The sequence below is a fragment of the Pinus tabuliformis genome, chromosome 6, assembly GCF_031772625.1.
Source record: "Pinus tabuliformis cultivar Carrire ecotype Pingquan chromosome 6, CPIR1, whole genome shotgun sequence".
Lineage (NCBI taxonomy): Eukaryota > Viridiplantae > Streptophyta > Pinopsida > Pinales > Pinaceae > Pinus > Pinus tabuliformis.
The window spans coordinates 1,341,695,541-1,341,713,160 of NC_142292.1; the positions used below are offsets into that span (position 1 = coordinate 1,341,695,541).

Genomic DNA, 17,620 nt, shown 5'->3' on the forward strand with positions numbered 1-17,620 from the left:
ATGTTCCTGATCTTCGACATTTTGTCTACACAAGCTACATCTTAGTGGTCCTAGGAACCCTCTTTTCTGGATTTGATCCCATGTAAGTATGTGTCTTCTGCCCACTAACCAGGCAAATATGGTGACCTTTGGCCACCACCTATTCTTCCATAATTGATTCCACTCTTGTGTTCGATCCTCCTGTGCTTTATTGGCCTTTATAATATATGCTTCTTTGACTGTGAAGGTGCCTTTTGTGGTTCCGCCCCATCTGAGGATATCTGGTCCATCTCTATTTTTAATCCTTATTGAGTCCATCTCCTTTATTATTCTGTCTTTTAGCTCCTCATCGATGTTATTATCCCATTCTTCAGGTCCTATCCATTCCCTCCACATCTCATTTTCTCCTCCTTCCTTCCAGTAGTCTTTGACATGGATTAAGCCTTTGGCCTTGGATTCCCTGTAAATGTTTTGTAGCTCCTGAATTTCCACCATTCTTCCCCTCTGTTGCCAGGCTTCCTCCCAGAATTTTTCTGTCCTTCCATTTCTTATTTCCCAAAAAGCATGTCGATTTATGATGTCTCTGTTCTGGCTCGCCAGTTCCCATATCGTAGATCCTTTTGGCATCGCTTCCTTTCTCATAATTTCTTCAGCTGCTGTGGGCATGTTATATTTTAGTGTCCATATTTCCTTCCATAAATCTTTGCCTCCATTCATCCACCGCCACCAAAGTTTCGCCGCTAGGACTTGATTTAAGATCAATGGATCTCTTAGCCCTAACCCCCCTTCCTCCTTTGTTTTTGTTAAACTGTTACATGAACTTAGGGCCCATTTCTTCTGCTGTTTTGGTCCTCCCCATAGGAATTTCCTATAGATTTCAATCATTTTGGCACAGACTACTTTCGGAACTGCCATAACCGATAGGGGATAGATTGGGATTGACTGCAATGTCGATTTAAGAAGCACCAATCTAGCTACTATATTCAGAGTCCTAAAGGACCAGTTTTCTAATCTGCTCTTAAGTTTCTCTAAAATGGGTTGCCAGTTAGCTATCCTTAGCGAGCTTATATCGAGCATGGTTCCTAGGTACTTGGTGGGTAGCTCTCCCTTTCTGAACCCCAAAGTTCTTGTCAGGTGGGTTTTAACCATTTCAGGTGAGTTGAAGATAAAGGTGCTCGATTTATCCTTATTTATTTCAGTACCTGAGGCTTCCATGAATACCTCTAGGATCTCCTTTACCTTTTTGACTTCTCTCAGTGATACCTTGCAGAATATCATGATATCATCTACGAACTGTTGGTGAGTAACTGGGATGTTGTTTCCCCATAGGCACAACCCTTTAATTTTCCTTTCTCTTAGCTCTTTCTTGATGTACCTGCCCAACCCTTCAGCTGCTATTATAAACAAGAATGGAGACAGAGGGTCTCCTTGGCGCAGACCTCTTGAAGCGTTAAAGGTTGCAGTTGGTGTACCGTTTAGGAGGATGGAAAAGTTCGGCATGGATATCATGCTGAATATCCATTTCACCCATCAGTTGCAGAACCCATAGGCCTGAAGAATTGTTTCTAGATATTTCCAGTTTAGTCGGTCGTATGCTTTTGACAAATCCAGTTTGATCATCATGCCTGGTTCCTTTTTTTGTTTTAAGGTATGTATAACTTCTTGAGATACTACCAGCCCATCTAAGATTTGCCTCCCTTCCACGAACCCTGTCTGTTCTGGGGATATTATGCTAGGCAAGATTGGTTTAAGTCTTTTGACCATTAAGGTGGCTATAATCTTGTAGATAACGTTACAAAGGGAAATCGGCCAGAAGCCCTCTGCTGATTCTGAATGAGTCATTTTAGGAATGAGGGTTAATAAAGTAGAGTTTAGTCTAGGCCATACCCTTTGATGTCGGCGCGCTTCCTCCACCACCTCTAAGATTTCTTCTCCTATGAATTGCCAACAAGCTTGGTAAAATTTCGCTGTATATCCATCCGGACCTGGGGCTTTATTTCTTTTCAAGCCCTTCACTGTTTCCTCCACTTCCTCTAGGGTTGTTGCCCTCATCAAGGCTAAATTTTTGTCTCTGGTTACAAGCTTGGGAATTTCCTTACTATTCCTGCCTATGGCCTCTATTCTGTTTCTTTGGGGTACGGTGAGTATACCTTTGAAGTGACTTACCAACTCCTGTTCCACTTCCTCGTGCTGAGTTATGCATTGGCCTTCCGTGCTTTTAATTGGGAAGATCCTATTCCTCTGTCTGTGCTGGATCATGGCCTTGTGAAAGAACTTTGTGTTTCTCTCTCCTTCTCTGAGCCACTGAACTCTGGACTTTTGTTTCCATAAAATTTCTTCCTGTTTTCTTCGCTCTTCTAATTGGCCTATTACTATGCCTTCTTCTCTGCTTCTCTCTTCAGTTCTGCCCTCCAGTATATCCTCCTGTTGTAACTCACTCATTTTCTATTCTAAGCATTGTTGCTCTTTGAAGATGTCCCTGAATTCCTCTTTATTCCATTTTTTTATATTCCCTCTAAGTTCTTTCAATTTAAGTTGGAATGTTTCTATCTTACTTCTTCCACTTTGCCTGCTCTTAGTCCACCATTCTTCTATTTTAGGTAGAAAATTCTGGTCTCTAAGCCAAAAGGCTTCAAACCTAAACGGTCTTCTTTTGGGGCTCTACTTGAGGTCGATCTCCAACTTTATTGGCCAGTGGTCTGAGCCTACTACTGGTAGGATCATGGCTTTTATGAACACATCTTTCATCATGATTTGTTCAGAGATAAGGAATCTATCCAATCTTGAGGCTATTTGATTTGTCCCTCCTCTACGATTATTCCATGTATGGGTACCATTTATTGTTTGAATGTCCACCATTCTTTGTTCTGATATCATATCTCTGAACACTTCCATATCTGAATCTATCCTTTTCAATCCTCCACTCTTTTCTTCTAAGGTCGTAATCATATTAAAATCACCACATATAATCCATGGCTTCTCTGGAATAAGTCTTCTCATTGCTTTTAGATTTTGAAGGAATCCTTTTCGTTCTGTTGGGGAATGTGGTCCATACACTCCTAATAAGACTACCCACTCCGATGATCCTATTACCTTAAAATTTCCTGAGAGAATTCGTGGGAGGCTTATCCAATTTTCGAATTGTATTTCCTCTGGGTTCCATATGATTGCCAATCCTCCTGCACTGCCTGTCGCATCCTGCCCCATTATCTCATACCCAGTATTTCCCCTGCTCATTATTTCTTTCATTTTTTCTGTACTAATCTTTGTTTCTTGGACTATCATTATACTTGGTTTATCTCTTTTTAATCTATCTTTCAGGTATCTTTGTTTACCTCTACTGTTAAGGCCTCTGATGTTCCAACTTGTAATAATCATTTTAATAATTTTGGTGGTAGTTGGAATACCTCTGATAGAGGTATGACTCTTCCAGAGTTCACTAGCATCTCTCCTACCTCCTGAATTTTCTCGCTCATCAAGCGCCTGCCCCTCTTTCTTCCTCCTTTTGTAGAGCTGCTCATTCCCATGTTCTGATTTCCTTGTATTTCTGTCTGTTCCAATTTATTTGCTGCTGTTTCCCCTACTTTTTTCTTATATTTTTGGAAGGCTTCTTTATATATTTGCTTTTGCTCCTCCGGAATGAATCTTTCATCTAACAGCCTCCATTCCTGCAACAGTTTCCTCATTATGCGCTCCTCTTCTCCTCCGTTATATTTTTATGGATCTATCTCCATTTTTATTTGTTCATTTGCCTGTTCTCCTTTTTCCTCTGCCTCCCCGTGTTCTATTTCTTTTTGTCCTGATACTTGTTTTCGTGATTCTTTTGTGTTTTCCATTGTCTCTTCCTCACTGTCTTCTTTTTCCCCCATCTCGGTCTCTTCTTCCTGGAGGGCTTTGAATTTGTTTTGCGTTTCCAGGGAACTATTTTCCTTTGGCATTTGTTGTTGGGGTTTATTAAACCCTGATTTCTTTTTATGCTGAACTTCTTTAAAACCCTCTTCCCCCCGTCCAGGTTCCTCTGTTGTTATTCTCTCTTCTTCTCTCTTATCCTTTGCATCCTCTGTTCTGTTTAATGGGCATTGTCTAAAAAGATGACCGTATTCATGACATCGTCTGCACCGCAACGGTATGTGCTCGTAGTCCACTGGTTGTTGCCATATCTCATCATGATATTCCAACTCAATGAAGTCTGGGAGGGGTTCAGTTATATTCATATACGCGCATATTCTGGCATATGATGTGTATCTTCCTCTTTTTGTAGATTCTGCGACTTTCACAAATGACCCTATTGTATTCCCTATTCCTTCTAAAATCTCCGGGTCCCAAACTCCATTGGAAGCCCGAAGAGTCTTATCCAGACCGGGGTTGCTAACATTTTCTCTTTGTCTGGGTTGTAGCAGTCTTCCCATTGCTGGATAAATAGACCTGCATTATTCATGAAATAGGGTCCTCCCTCGAAAATCCTTTCCTTGTCTTCTATGTTAGAGAATATTACGGTAAAAAAAACCTTTCGCTCCTAGTTTTAGTTCCACATGCCCCTTAGGTTTCCATCTCTATTGTATCCATTTAGATAAGTCCTTCTCTGACGGCGAGAACCCTACAAATTTACATATTAATGCATAGTCTTTCATATAACTCCTATACTCTTCAAGTTTGTTACTTGGTATTACGAACCTGGGTTTCTTCGATGCCCTGGGGAGACGTTTACCCCTCAGACCCGTCTGCCAGTTTGCTCCGCTTGCTGGGTTCTCTCCGTTATTTGGCTTCATTCCATTCTGCATTCGCTCCTTGCTTGCCTCTCCCATTGCCATGCACTTATAGGAGGGGATCTCTCCCCTCCCCTCGTTTTTTCCATTTGGCCCCTCAGCGCTTACTTCTCCCTTCGTTCCCTCTTTGCTATGGTCTGGAAATCCCTGATTTGGACTTTCGCAGTTTGGACCGCGCTCCCTGCGTTTCTTCTTTGCATCACAGTTTCCTACAGGACAGTCTGTTCAGATTTTGTCCTCCTCTAAAACCCTCATCCATCGGAACCCTAGCCAGAGCTCCTCTTCTGAACTCATTTGAGTGCTTGATCAATGAGGCCTCTATTTTTTCATTTTCCATTATTTCCCTTCATTTTCCTCCTCACATGAAACCTATGACCTTTCACCTTCCTTTCTCCTAATTTCAATTATTTTCTTAAATAAAATGCCAATTAATTCCTTTTTCCTTTGCTAATTTCCTTAGCCATAATAAATTGAATAAACACCCACTAGGATGTTTACCCCACCATTCAACTTGGAATACATGTCCCATCATCCATGGTATTTATATATTTATACACGGGATTTTCACCAGGGTTGTTACAGAACCCTCCCCCTTGGGGAACACCATCCTTGGTGTTCAATGGCACCTATACCAACAATATTGTTGTAAAAAAAACATACTTCCCATGGAGATTTATAACACAACTCGTTGCAGTATTTAGAATGAAAGACCTGCTCAAAAGAAAAACATCATGACAACATACCACATAGTGGAGCTTTATAACACAACTCATTACGATATTTGCAATGACCACATATACACACACATTTTCTCAACCAACAAATAACCATATTGTCTATGGAGCTTTATAACACAGCTCGTTGCAGTATTTACAATGACCACTACTGAAACATGACAATCATATTGTTTACTAGAGCTTTATAACATAGCTCATTATGGTATTTACAATAACCACATATACACATACACATTTGCTTCAACCAGGAAATAACCATACTATCTATGGAGCTTTATAAACTAACTCGATAAATTATTTACAATAATATAAACACATATACATTTTCTCAACCAACAAATAAAAGGATACGGGGCCCGTATCAATCAACAGGGGAATCTAGAGGCTCACACCTCCACCCTAAAAGTAATACTAGGATTCACCTCCTTCCCAAGAAGTCCAGAATCCACTGCAAGTCAAATATGCATCTAATGTCCAACACTATAATCCTGCACCAATTTTCCTCTTAGTAAATAGTTACTGGCTCATTTTTGCAGGGCGCACTCCCAATGCGCATTTGATTCCATCTGGAAGTTCTCATGACCAAAACAAATCCATACATGGTCTTCCCTTCTCTACTACACAGTCCCTCGAGAAATCTGGTCAACCCTTCTGTGTAGTCTCTCACCTTCCAAGTTCAACTAGCACCCCCATCCCAAGCAATCCATCCCTTTAGAAGGCTTCCTCGCATCAAAAGATACAAAAACCAAGGAATATCCCTGCCTCAAAACCATCATACCGGTCATAGCATGCTCATGGAAATCAATGGACACTATTGAGCACCAGTGTCCCACAATGGACCTGCTCCTGAAGGCTTTACCAACATACTGCTGCCTGTTTCAATTTCTTTGTTGCTACTGCTAATTCTTGTAGTTGATTTCGGCCACTCAACCAAGCATGTTCATGCATTCCTATTCCAAGCACATAATTTCCATTAGATTCAAAATAAATTGAAATAACTTCAAATCATACCTCAGTGGTGGCCCGTCAATAAGATACATTTGCAATTTTGTTCACTTCCTGTCACGACAAGTCAAACCAGCATATTTGACCAAATCCTCATGTATAAACATATCACATCAGGTTAGCTCAAAACATAACCACCATAGATAAAAATCATAAATCACGTGTAACCATCATAAACCAGAATCATAGATCACATGTAATCAGCATATACCAAAATCATAAATCACATGCATAATAAAACTGAAATGAGATACTGATCCTTTAATAAATCCTTAACTTCTGCCTTTGTCCTTATTCCATATGCACTCTGGATTAGTTGCCAGACCTGATAACACCCAATGCCTTCTCCACAACCACGTGCACATACCCGTAGTGTGCATCACACACATACAACCACAAACACCATACAAAACCATGCGATACATGCACCTACACCTGATATACAACACAAATGCATACACATACATTTGATATACAACACAACTCATACATCTATACCCAATGTACAATGTCGCATAATACATGTACTTACACCTAGCATATAACACAACAAAATACATTTATTACAAAAAGTAAAGCACAAGGAATACACATGTCACGATACCATGACTACACAATGCACATACATAGTACCACATGCCCGCAACGCCTCATGTATGACATGCACGTAATACCACATGTATACTAGTACCATATGTACAACATGTACACAGTACCACCTGTACAAAGCACCACCTACATCATGTGTGCATAGAATCACATGTACATGGCACCACCTGCACAACGTGTACACAACTCCACATGTACACTACACTACTCGTACAATGTGTACACAATACCACATGTACACATTACCACATGTGCACATGTACACGACACTACATGCACACAATGCCACATGCACGACATGTACACAACACTACCTACACACAATGCCACTTATACAACATGTACACAACACTACATGCACACAATACCACTAGTACAATCATGCACACCACACCATATGTACATAACACCACATGTACAATAGGTACACAACACCATATGTACATAGCACTGCATATCCAACATGTACATAACATCATCTATACACAACACCACATATCCAACATGCCCAAAGCACCATATGCACACAACAATGCATATCCATCATGCACACAATATAATATGTACACAACACCATATATCCAACATGTACATAGCACCATATATACCTAGCACTGAATGTGCAACATTCATACAACACTGTTTGTACTACACCATGTACATAGCATTACATAATCAACATGTATACACACTAAATATACACCACATCGCATGCACACAACATCACAGGTGCAACACATACAACATATACGACATATGCATAACAGTCTTACCACACATCAAAAACCACACTCACTCTTTACCAAGAAACCTTTCTTCTAATCTCTTATCCATGCTTGTCCCAACATGCCATAGACTATACTGATTTCATTTTGTTGAAGTATCATTGGCATAATACAAGCATACAATATAAATTCATATCCATATGATACTGACCTCATATGTTTGTCATGACTACTCTTCCCACTTGATTCCTCATAGACCAGGAACCTCTTCATGTCATTTTCCTACGTAACAATCATTCCTCTAGAAGAATGATTCCTAGTGACCCTATCAGACAGTGACATAGATACATGTACACATACATATATCATAAAATAATAATGATCTCATCAGTCAACATCATACATACATACATATGTACATATAAACATTAGCATAAATTAATCATGATTCATGATCACCCTGTCAGACATGTCATACATACACGCCTACATGCATACATATATAAACATCAACATAATCATGATCACAACAAAATTTCCATATCTTATAAGGTCAAGGTTAAGAGAACTTCCTTTATTCATGTAACACATCTGCAATATTAAGAACAATAGTTTTGAACATAGCCAAGTCATATGACGCCTCAAATCCATTCACCTTACGATTTACCATTTTCATGTTTGCACTACCATTGTCCATTTACCACAATGGAACCATCCAGTCTAACCAAATATCATATTCTTACCTTCCACTGCACTTACTCATGCACCAAGCTTCATCTGAATCTTACACTACCTTTAGGGTACCAAACAGCGGTCCCGAGCTCCATCAAATTTCCTCTTTCCCAACCAATTCCCAAGACTCAAAACATAAAAGGAAAGTCAAGAAAAAACAAGAAGAGTATCATGAAAACCAATGACGACAATATGAAACCACAACCAAAGTGGCAATGCCTTGCAACAGACATAAACAAAACTGCAAATCAAACTCAACAAATCATAAAACACCAAAAGCACAAGACTAGCAAAAAACACCATGACTCAATCCCCATGGTTCCCAAGGAAAGATCAACTTGACTCTTCTTCAATATTTCATGGAAACTTCTCTTGCAATGAAACTCCCTTCATCATACTGCCATAAAAACATAACTATTAGTGCATACATAAACATAACATGAACACATCCAAGCCATCTATCAAGGGACTCCAATCCTTTGATAGATCCACCTGTAACTAAAGACTAGCTAATATACTTTTCAAGTACATGTTCATGAATATAGCATGCATCCACATAATGTCAGACAATATTAAGGTTAAGAAGACTTCCTATAGGTAAAGCACTCATTCGTTTGGAATTAGGGTTTCCAAACATAGTCAAAGGAATTATTGTCCAACTCCTCCCTTTACCTTTTTACTTTGTTGCAATTCGAGGCTTACTATGCACTGTCACATCACCCAACTATTAGTGATATAAACATATCAACTATTACCTTGTCAGGCTAATCCCAGTATGATTCCTACAACTTCTCACTCATGTCAACCACATGTTCCAAATATCAAGACAATCATATCTATTAATTGAATTCAGCCTTTACCAAGACTAACAAACATGTCATAATCCATAGTCAACTCATAGTCATTAGACATAATGCTACAACTATCACCTACTACACTCAAGTACCTACCAACTGTCTCAACACATATTTATTAGTGAAATCATCTTAAAACAAGATCATTGGAACTCATATTATGCAATTCATCAAACATTCAGCCAACTTGCAAACATACCATGTTAAATGAATCAACCAGATGACGTAATAGACACCAAACATTTGAACACCAAATAGATGACATAATCAAACAATCAAGCACCAAATATACGACATAAGCAAACTCATACCTTAATTTATTTTAAGGGAGGCTATCTTGTCTACACAATCAATCTGGGTTAGCACGATACGACTTCACAACATATCACATCAAACCTAAATCATGACATCCATAGCAGTAACTAGCTAACATGTTCACATCATAAGCTCATAAGCATTTTTTGTTCATGCATAACAATCACATATGTACGATCAATATAGATTAGTAAGACACCATATCACAAAATATGTCAGCTCATACCTGAATATCACAAACATAACCATATGCATAGGTCAAACCAAGTTAACACAATACATATAACATTAAGATATTCACTACAATGAACATAACCATCACGCATATGACCAATACAAATTACATCATCAAGATCTCAATGAAATAACCCTAATTACCAAATTAACTAACATATAACAACAATCAGTTAACATATAACATGCTCATCAACAACATATGACCTAATCATCAAGCTAACTATCATATAACAACAAGTTAACCTATAACATATTCATCAACAACATATAACATGATCATAAAGTTATCTAACATAAAACAAAAAATAGTAATGCATGCAACTACTAGTTACTATCATTCTTGACTATCCAACACATGTGCATATAAATACACTAATCAACTAACATCTATCATGAATGTAATCGTATCATCAAAATACATGTACATAAACCTAATGTATATAAAACTAGTGCATATAAATATCCTTAACTTACATGCATGCCAAATATACCATACCTATATGACGATATGCTCTTATCCCAAATTCTAATACTGCAACCTCACTTTGATAGTCTGCATCTCCTGCTCTATCTCAACCAATGCATTAGCATCATAAAAACCAATAGCATCATTATGACCTAATTTGCATACAATGACTTCACAATGCATATTTGACCTACTATTCATGCATAACTATAACCAAGACCATACATGCATAAAAACTGCATATATACATATAACGCATGACTACAAAACCATATACACACAATTCAAGCTATAGTCCAGCCATCAATGCATGACCATACCAACTTTACACACCATGACCTCATGCATGACAACAACAACCACCTCACGTGCACTTGATAATATGTGATCACTGACATGCATAATAATGCATAATCGACCATACACACATGAAGACATACTCCTCGACAACACCTTCAACCTTCACATGGAAACATCACTACAACCATGATCAACACCATGCAAATGCAACAAACACATGGACTACATGCATAAGGAACACATATGCAACCAATCATGAAAGCATGATCAACACACAACCCAAGGAAAGTGCAACCATGCTCTGATACCACTCTGTAACACCCTCCTGCCACATTTACCCAAGCAACTGGCCAACCGAGGTAAACATGTAATGAGAAGCCACTATGATATGATTCAACCTCCTAAGTCACATTAAGGAAGTGGAACCGACAGAAACACACCATACAGACATCCAACATCATAAACAAAACCCTCAAAGGACAAGACAACCACTCAAACAGCCTATGCGTGGGTCCCACTGTTGTTTTAGGTCTCTTGGGCCATAGTCTCTCTCATGCTATGGGCAAGGGAGCGACCAACAACCTAAATTCGCTTTCACAAGCCTACCTGCCAGCGAATGTGAACCAAAATTTCCAGTGTTGTGCGAGCGACCCTAGGATTTAAGCCACTTTTTTAGGCTCAGAGCCTAGAAAACTACCTAGAATTGATCCCCCTCTTCAAATTAGTGAAGTAACAGGGAAATGAAAGTACTAAAGAAAATACTTGTTCAAGACCTTAACTGGATCCCTACTTGCAATGATCCAGTTAGAAAGTGCAATTTCTTTTAGAAAAGAAGTTCACTACTTGGGGAAGGTATAGTAGTGGACCTAAAAATATCAGAGCTATCATGGAGTGGGAAACTCCTAGGAGTGTGCATAAGGTTAGATAATTTATGGGATTAGTAGATTATTTTAGGAGGTTAATAAAGAACTTCTCGTGGATTTCCTATCCTATTACATACTTGCAGAGAAAAGGAAAGAAATTTTAGTGGACAGAGGAATGTGCAACTAGTTTTGAGTAGTTGAAGTATTTGTTTATGAATGTTCTCGTCTTGAAGATTGCAGATACAGACAAAGAGTTTGTGGTATGTACAAATGCTTGCGAGAGAGGACTTGGTGGAGTCTTGATGCAAGAAGGATAGGTAGTATGCTAGAGTCAAGGAAACTGGAAGAGCACGAGTAGAGTTATGTGACTCATGATCTTGAGTTGACAATGATCATTCATGCATTGAAGATGTGGAGATATTATCTTCTTGGTAGGAGGTTCATTTTGATGAGCGATCACAGTGGTTTTAGGTACTTGTTTGACCAACCTAATCTGAATTTCAAGCAATCTAGGTCAGTGGCTACGCTCAGTGAGTTTGAATTTGAGATCAAGTACATCAAGGGTAAAGAGAACAAGGTTGTAGATGCTCTTAGCAGAAGAATGTAGGTGAATCAAATTGCAGTAGTGAGTTCTTATGGGATAGACTTGGGGGAGAAGATCTTGCATGAAATATAGGAGGATGACAGGTACCAGTAGCTTAAGCACAGGTTACATCAGCATGGTATAGGTGATCAAGATGTGGATTATCATCTCACGACTGATGGCTTGGTTAGATTAGGGACAAGATCTATGTTCCAGACAAAAACAAGCTCAAGAAGCGTATCTTGAGGGAATTTCATGTCAAGCCATATTCAGGTCACCCAAGATATAAAAAGACATTGACAACAGTTAAAAAGTTTTATCACTGGCCGAAATTGAAGAAAGAGGTGGCTGCATATGTTGTGAAATTTTTGGATTGTCAACATGTAAAATTAGAGTGTAAGCATCTAGGTGGGTTATTGTAGTTGATTCTGATTCTAGAGTGGAAAGGGGAGGTCATTTCCATCGAATTCATTACAGGTTTGTTGAGCAAATCAAAGCAGAATGATTCTATTATGGTTATGGTTGATAGGTTTACCAAGGTAGCTCATTTCATCACAGTTAAGTCTATGAATTTAGATAGTGGCATAGCTCAGATTCTCATCAAGGAGATAGTGAGGTTACATGGTATTCCTAAGGAGATTGTGTCAGACAGAGATGCCAAGTTCACTTCCATGTTTTGGAAGGAGTTGTTTGTAGGTTTGGGGATAGATTTGGCCTTTAGTACAACTTATCATTCATAAAAAGATGGATAGACAAAGATGGTTAACAGAATTCTTGAGGACATGTTGAGGATGTATGTCATGCATCAACAATGGAAGTAAGAAGAGTATCTTCCACTGGTTGAGTTCTCATATAACAATAGGTATCATGAATCTTTGAAGATGAGTCTATTTGAGGTACAAATTAGACCTAAGGTTGGGTACAAGTCTGAATATCCATCGGTTGGGGTACCTATGACCACGACGGCGAGAAGACGAGAGCAATAAGATTAGTGATGACTCTCTCTATGACCGGAAATAAATTAAAGAAAAGACATACATTTTCAAGTAAATCGTGTTGGAGAAAGAAATTTCTCAAGTGAGCATAGCGTGACCACAGTGGCTCTTCACAACAGGGCGTCAATCCACCCCTACACAGAATTACAATTACAAGAGCGAACTTAGGTAACAAAAATTAAAAGGAAAAGAGGAGGATAACCATGATATCCATGGTTGCGAACTTCCTGGAAGGGTTCCGAATTACAGAGGTGACGTTGATCGTGGTGATTAATGGAGGGAAACATTTTAATCATCCAAAACTTGCTCGCTTTCATGGCTTATAGTGAGGACAACGGAGACCACAGGGAAATTTATCTCACGGGCCTTACAGCTTAATAATGTATTTCTTTTACCAAATAGGGATGCTAAGTAGACATCTCCAATTTAAAGTATAAATTTGAAAATGTTCATACTTCTCAATGTTAGGGATTTACTTTATACTGATGTCATATGATTTTTGTTTAAATAATTATATGGGACCCATATTTTTTAAACTGAAATACATATTTGTATTAAATACTTTTGATAATTAAGAGATAAATACATATTTAGAACATATTTGTTTGAAATACTTTTGATTATTAAAAAATAAATACACATTTAAATTGAGATTATTATATAAAATTGAATTGAATTAAAATAACAAATTGTGAGATTATTATATTAAAAATATTGTATAATTAATACATTTTAATTTAATATTTGAAAGCATTTTTATCCCTATTAAATTTAAAATAATATTAAAAATTTCAATATATAGATGGCAAAATCAGTTGTAATTATAGAAATATTTATTACTCGAAAGTCGAAAGGGCCTTGGGTGTCCAAAAATAGAGAGGAAAGTAAATGCACTTCCATCACCAAAAATAGAGTGCAAAGCACCTTACTTAAAGGGACTTGGGGACCTTGTATCCCTAACAGAATAGATAGAGAAAGTGCAGCGCATCCCCTCTGGCAGACTACACCATTCATACATTATTTGGCTACGTCTCAACGTGTTTTACGTTCACTCTGTTGTTGTAGCTGTAGACGTAGACGAAGCATGGCTCCACAATCATCTCCTTCCAGTGCTCCCTGCAAATTCTTTATTTGTTTGTTATTGTTTTTCATGTTACCTAATTTGATGCAATGCAGGCCGCTTACATATTCCAAGGTTTCAAGGCGGTCTGAGCCGCATAAACCCAAGATTTCAAGGCGGTCTGAGCTGCATAAACGTGCTGAGCATGTTGGGTTGAGAATAGATCTTGTGCATAGAGATTCACAGCTTTCTCCTTTCTTTCCAGGAAATATTACATCCACTGAACGGCTTAAGCAAGCAGTGGGACACAGTCAAGAAAGGATTGGAACGCTGCATAGATCCATAGTTCCAAAAAGCGCTGGTCAATTTGCTCATAAAACTAAACAAATGGAAGCTCCAATAAGTAGAGGACGTGGAGAATTTTTTATGACGGTAGGAATTGGTGAGCCATCTTTACCATATGTTGGAATTGTAGACACAGGAAGTGACTTGATATGGACACAGTGCTTGCCCTGCAATTCTTGCTATAATCAATCCTACCCAATCTATGATCCTTCCGCCTCCTCCACTTACAAGGCCATCACATGCGAAAGCTCTGAGTGCCAGCCAAACGTGGACTTTTTTTGTGCTCATGAACAGTGCCATTACTTGTATGAGTATGCTGATCGCTCCTCCAGCGCAGGGATCCTTTCATACGAGACATTTACCTTTCCTGGTTCTCAGTCAATTGTTCAGCAGATTGTATTTGGGTGCGGCCAAGACAATGACGGGGACTCGGGACTAGGAGGTGGAGTAATCGGGTTGGGACGAGGTTCACTATCTTTAATTTCACAGCTTGGTAATTCATTAGGTGCTAATAAGTTTTCTTACTGTCTCATGCCTTTTACCGATTCTCCTTCCAAAGTCAGCCCTTTGTTTATAGGTGACAATGCTACCTTGAATGCCACAGCTGCCGCTGTCAGTTCAACTCCTTTTGTTCAAAACAGAGCGCAATCAAGTTTCTATTATTGGATATCCCTGCTGCTACTTTTGATATTCAAGAAGATGGTAGTGGCGGATTTATGATAGACTCTAGAACCACTCTCACATATTTGTATGAAGATGCGTATCATGTTTTGAAGAAAGCCTTGATTTCTTCCATCAACCTCTCACGAGCCGATGTGTCACGCCCCTACACCTGCGGTGATCTTCCAACCGCTTGTAGCGAGGTGCGGCACCACCGAGCGCTTTCTTTTTAACAATACTAACACCCGTGGACTACGCCTACTTCAACATGAACGTACTTAACTTATGTTTTTGCAACTGAATAAAGCATTATCCTTTATACTTTAGTGAAGACCATTCTCAATTATTAACCATGAACAATAAACCGAGAGCATCAACAATAAGCAAGTACAAAGGGAGGGGCAACTCCCAGAAAGTCTGCCCGACAATATCTTAAGAATATCAGTTTACAATACAACAGTGTGTCTTGGCCAAACCAAGTCTCACACTTAACCGAATTTTACAACAGGCAGGCCACCTGCCTTTTACAATGTATCGTGCACCTTTGCACAAGAAGAGGTGCTCACCCGAGCCACCCAACCTTCCTACCAAATCCTGCACGAAACTGTACACAAAACGAACCTCGGCACACTAGCCTCCACCCAAATCGGCATTAGAAATCCAAACTGCACCTTAGATAACAATGCACATGAGATGTGCGCATCTCCTTATCTTCCTTGCACAGATTTCCTTTCCTCTTATGCATATGAGTGTATGAGCGAATGTTCGTTTCAAAATGCTTCAACGCATAACACATATATATGGATATTACGTGGGCTTTTCATGGGGGTGTCAGCTCCCATGGCCGACCTTCAAACCATTAACATATGCCCACAGACCATCATCCATAAGTCGGCTTTCGTACTTGGTTTAATATTGCATATAAGTATACGCTCACACTTAGTCGTATTAAGTGTCCTTTGTTTTAACGTTGCATAATTTTCGCGTTCCCGTCGCACATTCCTCCGCGTGCCCGTACGTGCACGTCGACTCGCCCGCGTTCATGCCCGGAGACCTTACATTCTCCTCCACCTGAAATCGTTGTCGTCCTCGACAACATACCATCATCCATGATGTTGACTCCTCCACATAAGGCAAGCATCACTGCAACATATGTAGAACCACTGTCTCCACCATGTCTCGGCCTAGTGGCCACTGCCACCAAGCTCACCATACCAAAGTATGTATCTCCACAATCCATGCTCAAGTCCATGGAAACTCCATCCATCTCATCTACAACATGTTGTCCATATGTGTGTCTCCTCCATGCGAAGAGACCATCTCCTCAACCCAACTCTCGATGTGCCCCATTCAGGTCCATGAAGCCTCTTCATTATCTGCAATGTGCCATCCTCGAGTCTCCATAGAAACAAGTACGCACTTGTCTCACCTACCCATGTGCTGCCCATGATCCTTGACCAAATCAGCTCCCATGTGTAGAAAGTAGTTGAGTATCGGCTCAACCCATGCTCAAGTGTATCACCAAAGCATCATCATCACCATAAAGGAGCCTTCTCCCAAGGCCCCTTGTAAAGTTGGTGTGGTTCCTTCCTACCAAGGCCTCCACACCAACCTTCCTCCAAGGTTGTTCATCGAGAAAGGAAAGCCAGGAAGCTCCCTCCCTGACTCTCATCCACCCATGTATCGGATTGATGTTGTGTCCTCAAGTATCTGTGCACAGCCTCAATCTCCTCACATGTACAACCAAGCTCACCTAGCTTGTCCTTTGTCAGCTGAAAGTCATATATGCCCATGGCATACTTGCAAAAGTCCACTATCCCAACAGGATCTCTACCCTTATAACCTTCATCAACCACTGCCTTTGAAGTAGCACTCGGGCTTCCTTCATTTGCAACTCCATTGTTAAGATCCTTAGTAGAAGATGCTCCCATAAAGTGTCTCCAAGTTCGTGAGACCTTCTTCTCACTTCCTCCACTCTTCTTCCCAGCCTTTGCTATGAAGTCCACCAACTTCTTTTCCTTTGTTTGCACAATACTCCCAAGTCCTCTTTGCTCCACATCCTCATGCTTCACATTAGGATCTTTGGGATACAAGATCATAGAATTCATCCTTGGTCTATAACCCAGGCAACTCCTTCTATTCATAGGCACCATCATGGTTTCTCCTCCAGCTGTGATCAAGAGAATGTCCCGGTCCACCATTGGCATAGCTTGTGCTAGCTCCATGAAGTCCAGTCCCAACACCATAGAATGATCATCCATGTCCACCACTCTCAAGTCCAACTTCCCGAACCATGGTCCTACTCTCACCTGTGTGTCCTTCAATACACCATCAACTGTTCTAATGGTAGAGTTGATAGCTTTGAAAGCACTCCATTCTTTTTCCATCT

General features: G+C 39.6%; 2 protein-coding genes across 2 annotated transcripts; one reads left to right on the plus strand and one right to left on the minus strand.

Moving 5' to 3' along the window:
- Nucleotides 1-2,640: 2,640 nt before the first annotated feature.
- Nucleotides 2,641-3,186, minus strand: LOC149263559 (uncharacterized). Its single transcript, XM_089389029.1, has one exon. It carries the CDS (start codon nucleotides 3,184-3,186, stop codon nucleotides 2,641-2,643), a length of 546 nt encoding a protein of 181 aa, XP_089245155.1.
- An 11,064-nt stretch (nucleotides 3,187-14,250) lies between these two features.
- On the plus strand, nucleotides 14,251-15,291 carry LOC149263560 (aspartic proteinase CDR1-like). Its single transcript, XM_089389034.1, has one exon. The coding sequence runs from the start codon at nucleotides 14,251-14,253 to the stop codon at nucleotides 15,289-15,291; it is 1,041 nt and encodes a 346-aa protein (XP_089245160.1).
- The last annotated feature ends 2,329 nt before the right edge of the window (nucleotides 15,292-17,620 follow it).

What these genes read in the sequence shown, in the direction of transcription:
- LOC149263559 (XM_089389029.1), bottom strand. Translation starts at nt 3,186, where the DNA reads ATGGGGCAGGATGCGACAGGCAGTGCAGGAGGATTGGCAATCATATGG.
- LOC149263560 (XM_089389034.1), top strand. Translation starts at nt 14,251, where the DNA reads ATGGCTCCACAATCATCTCCTTCCAGTGCTCCCTGCAAATTCTTTATT.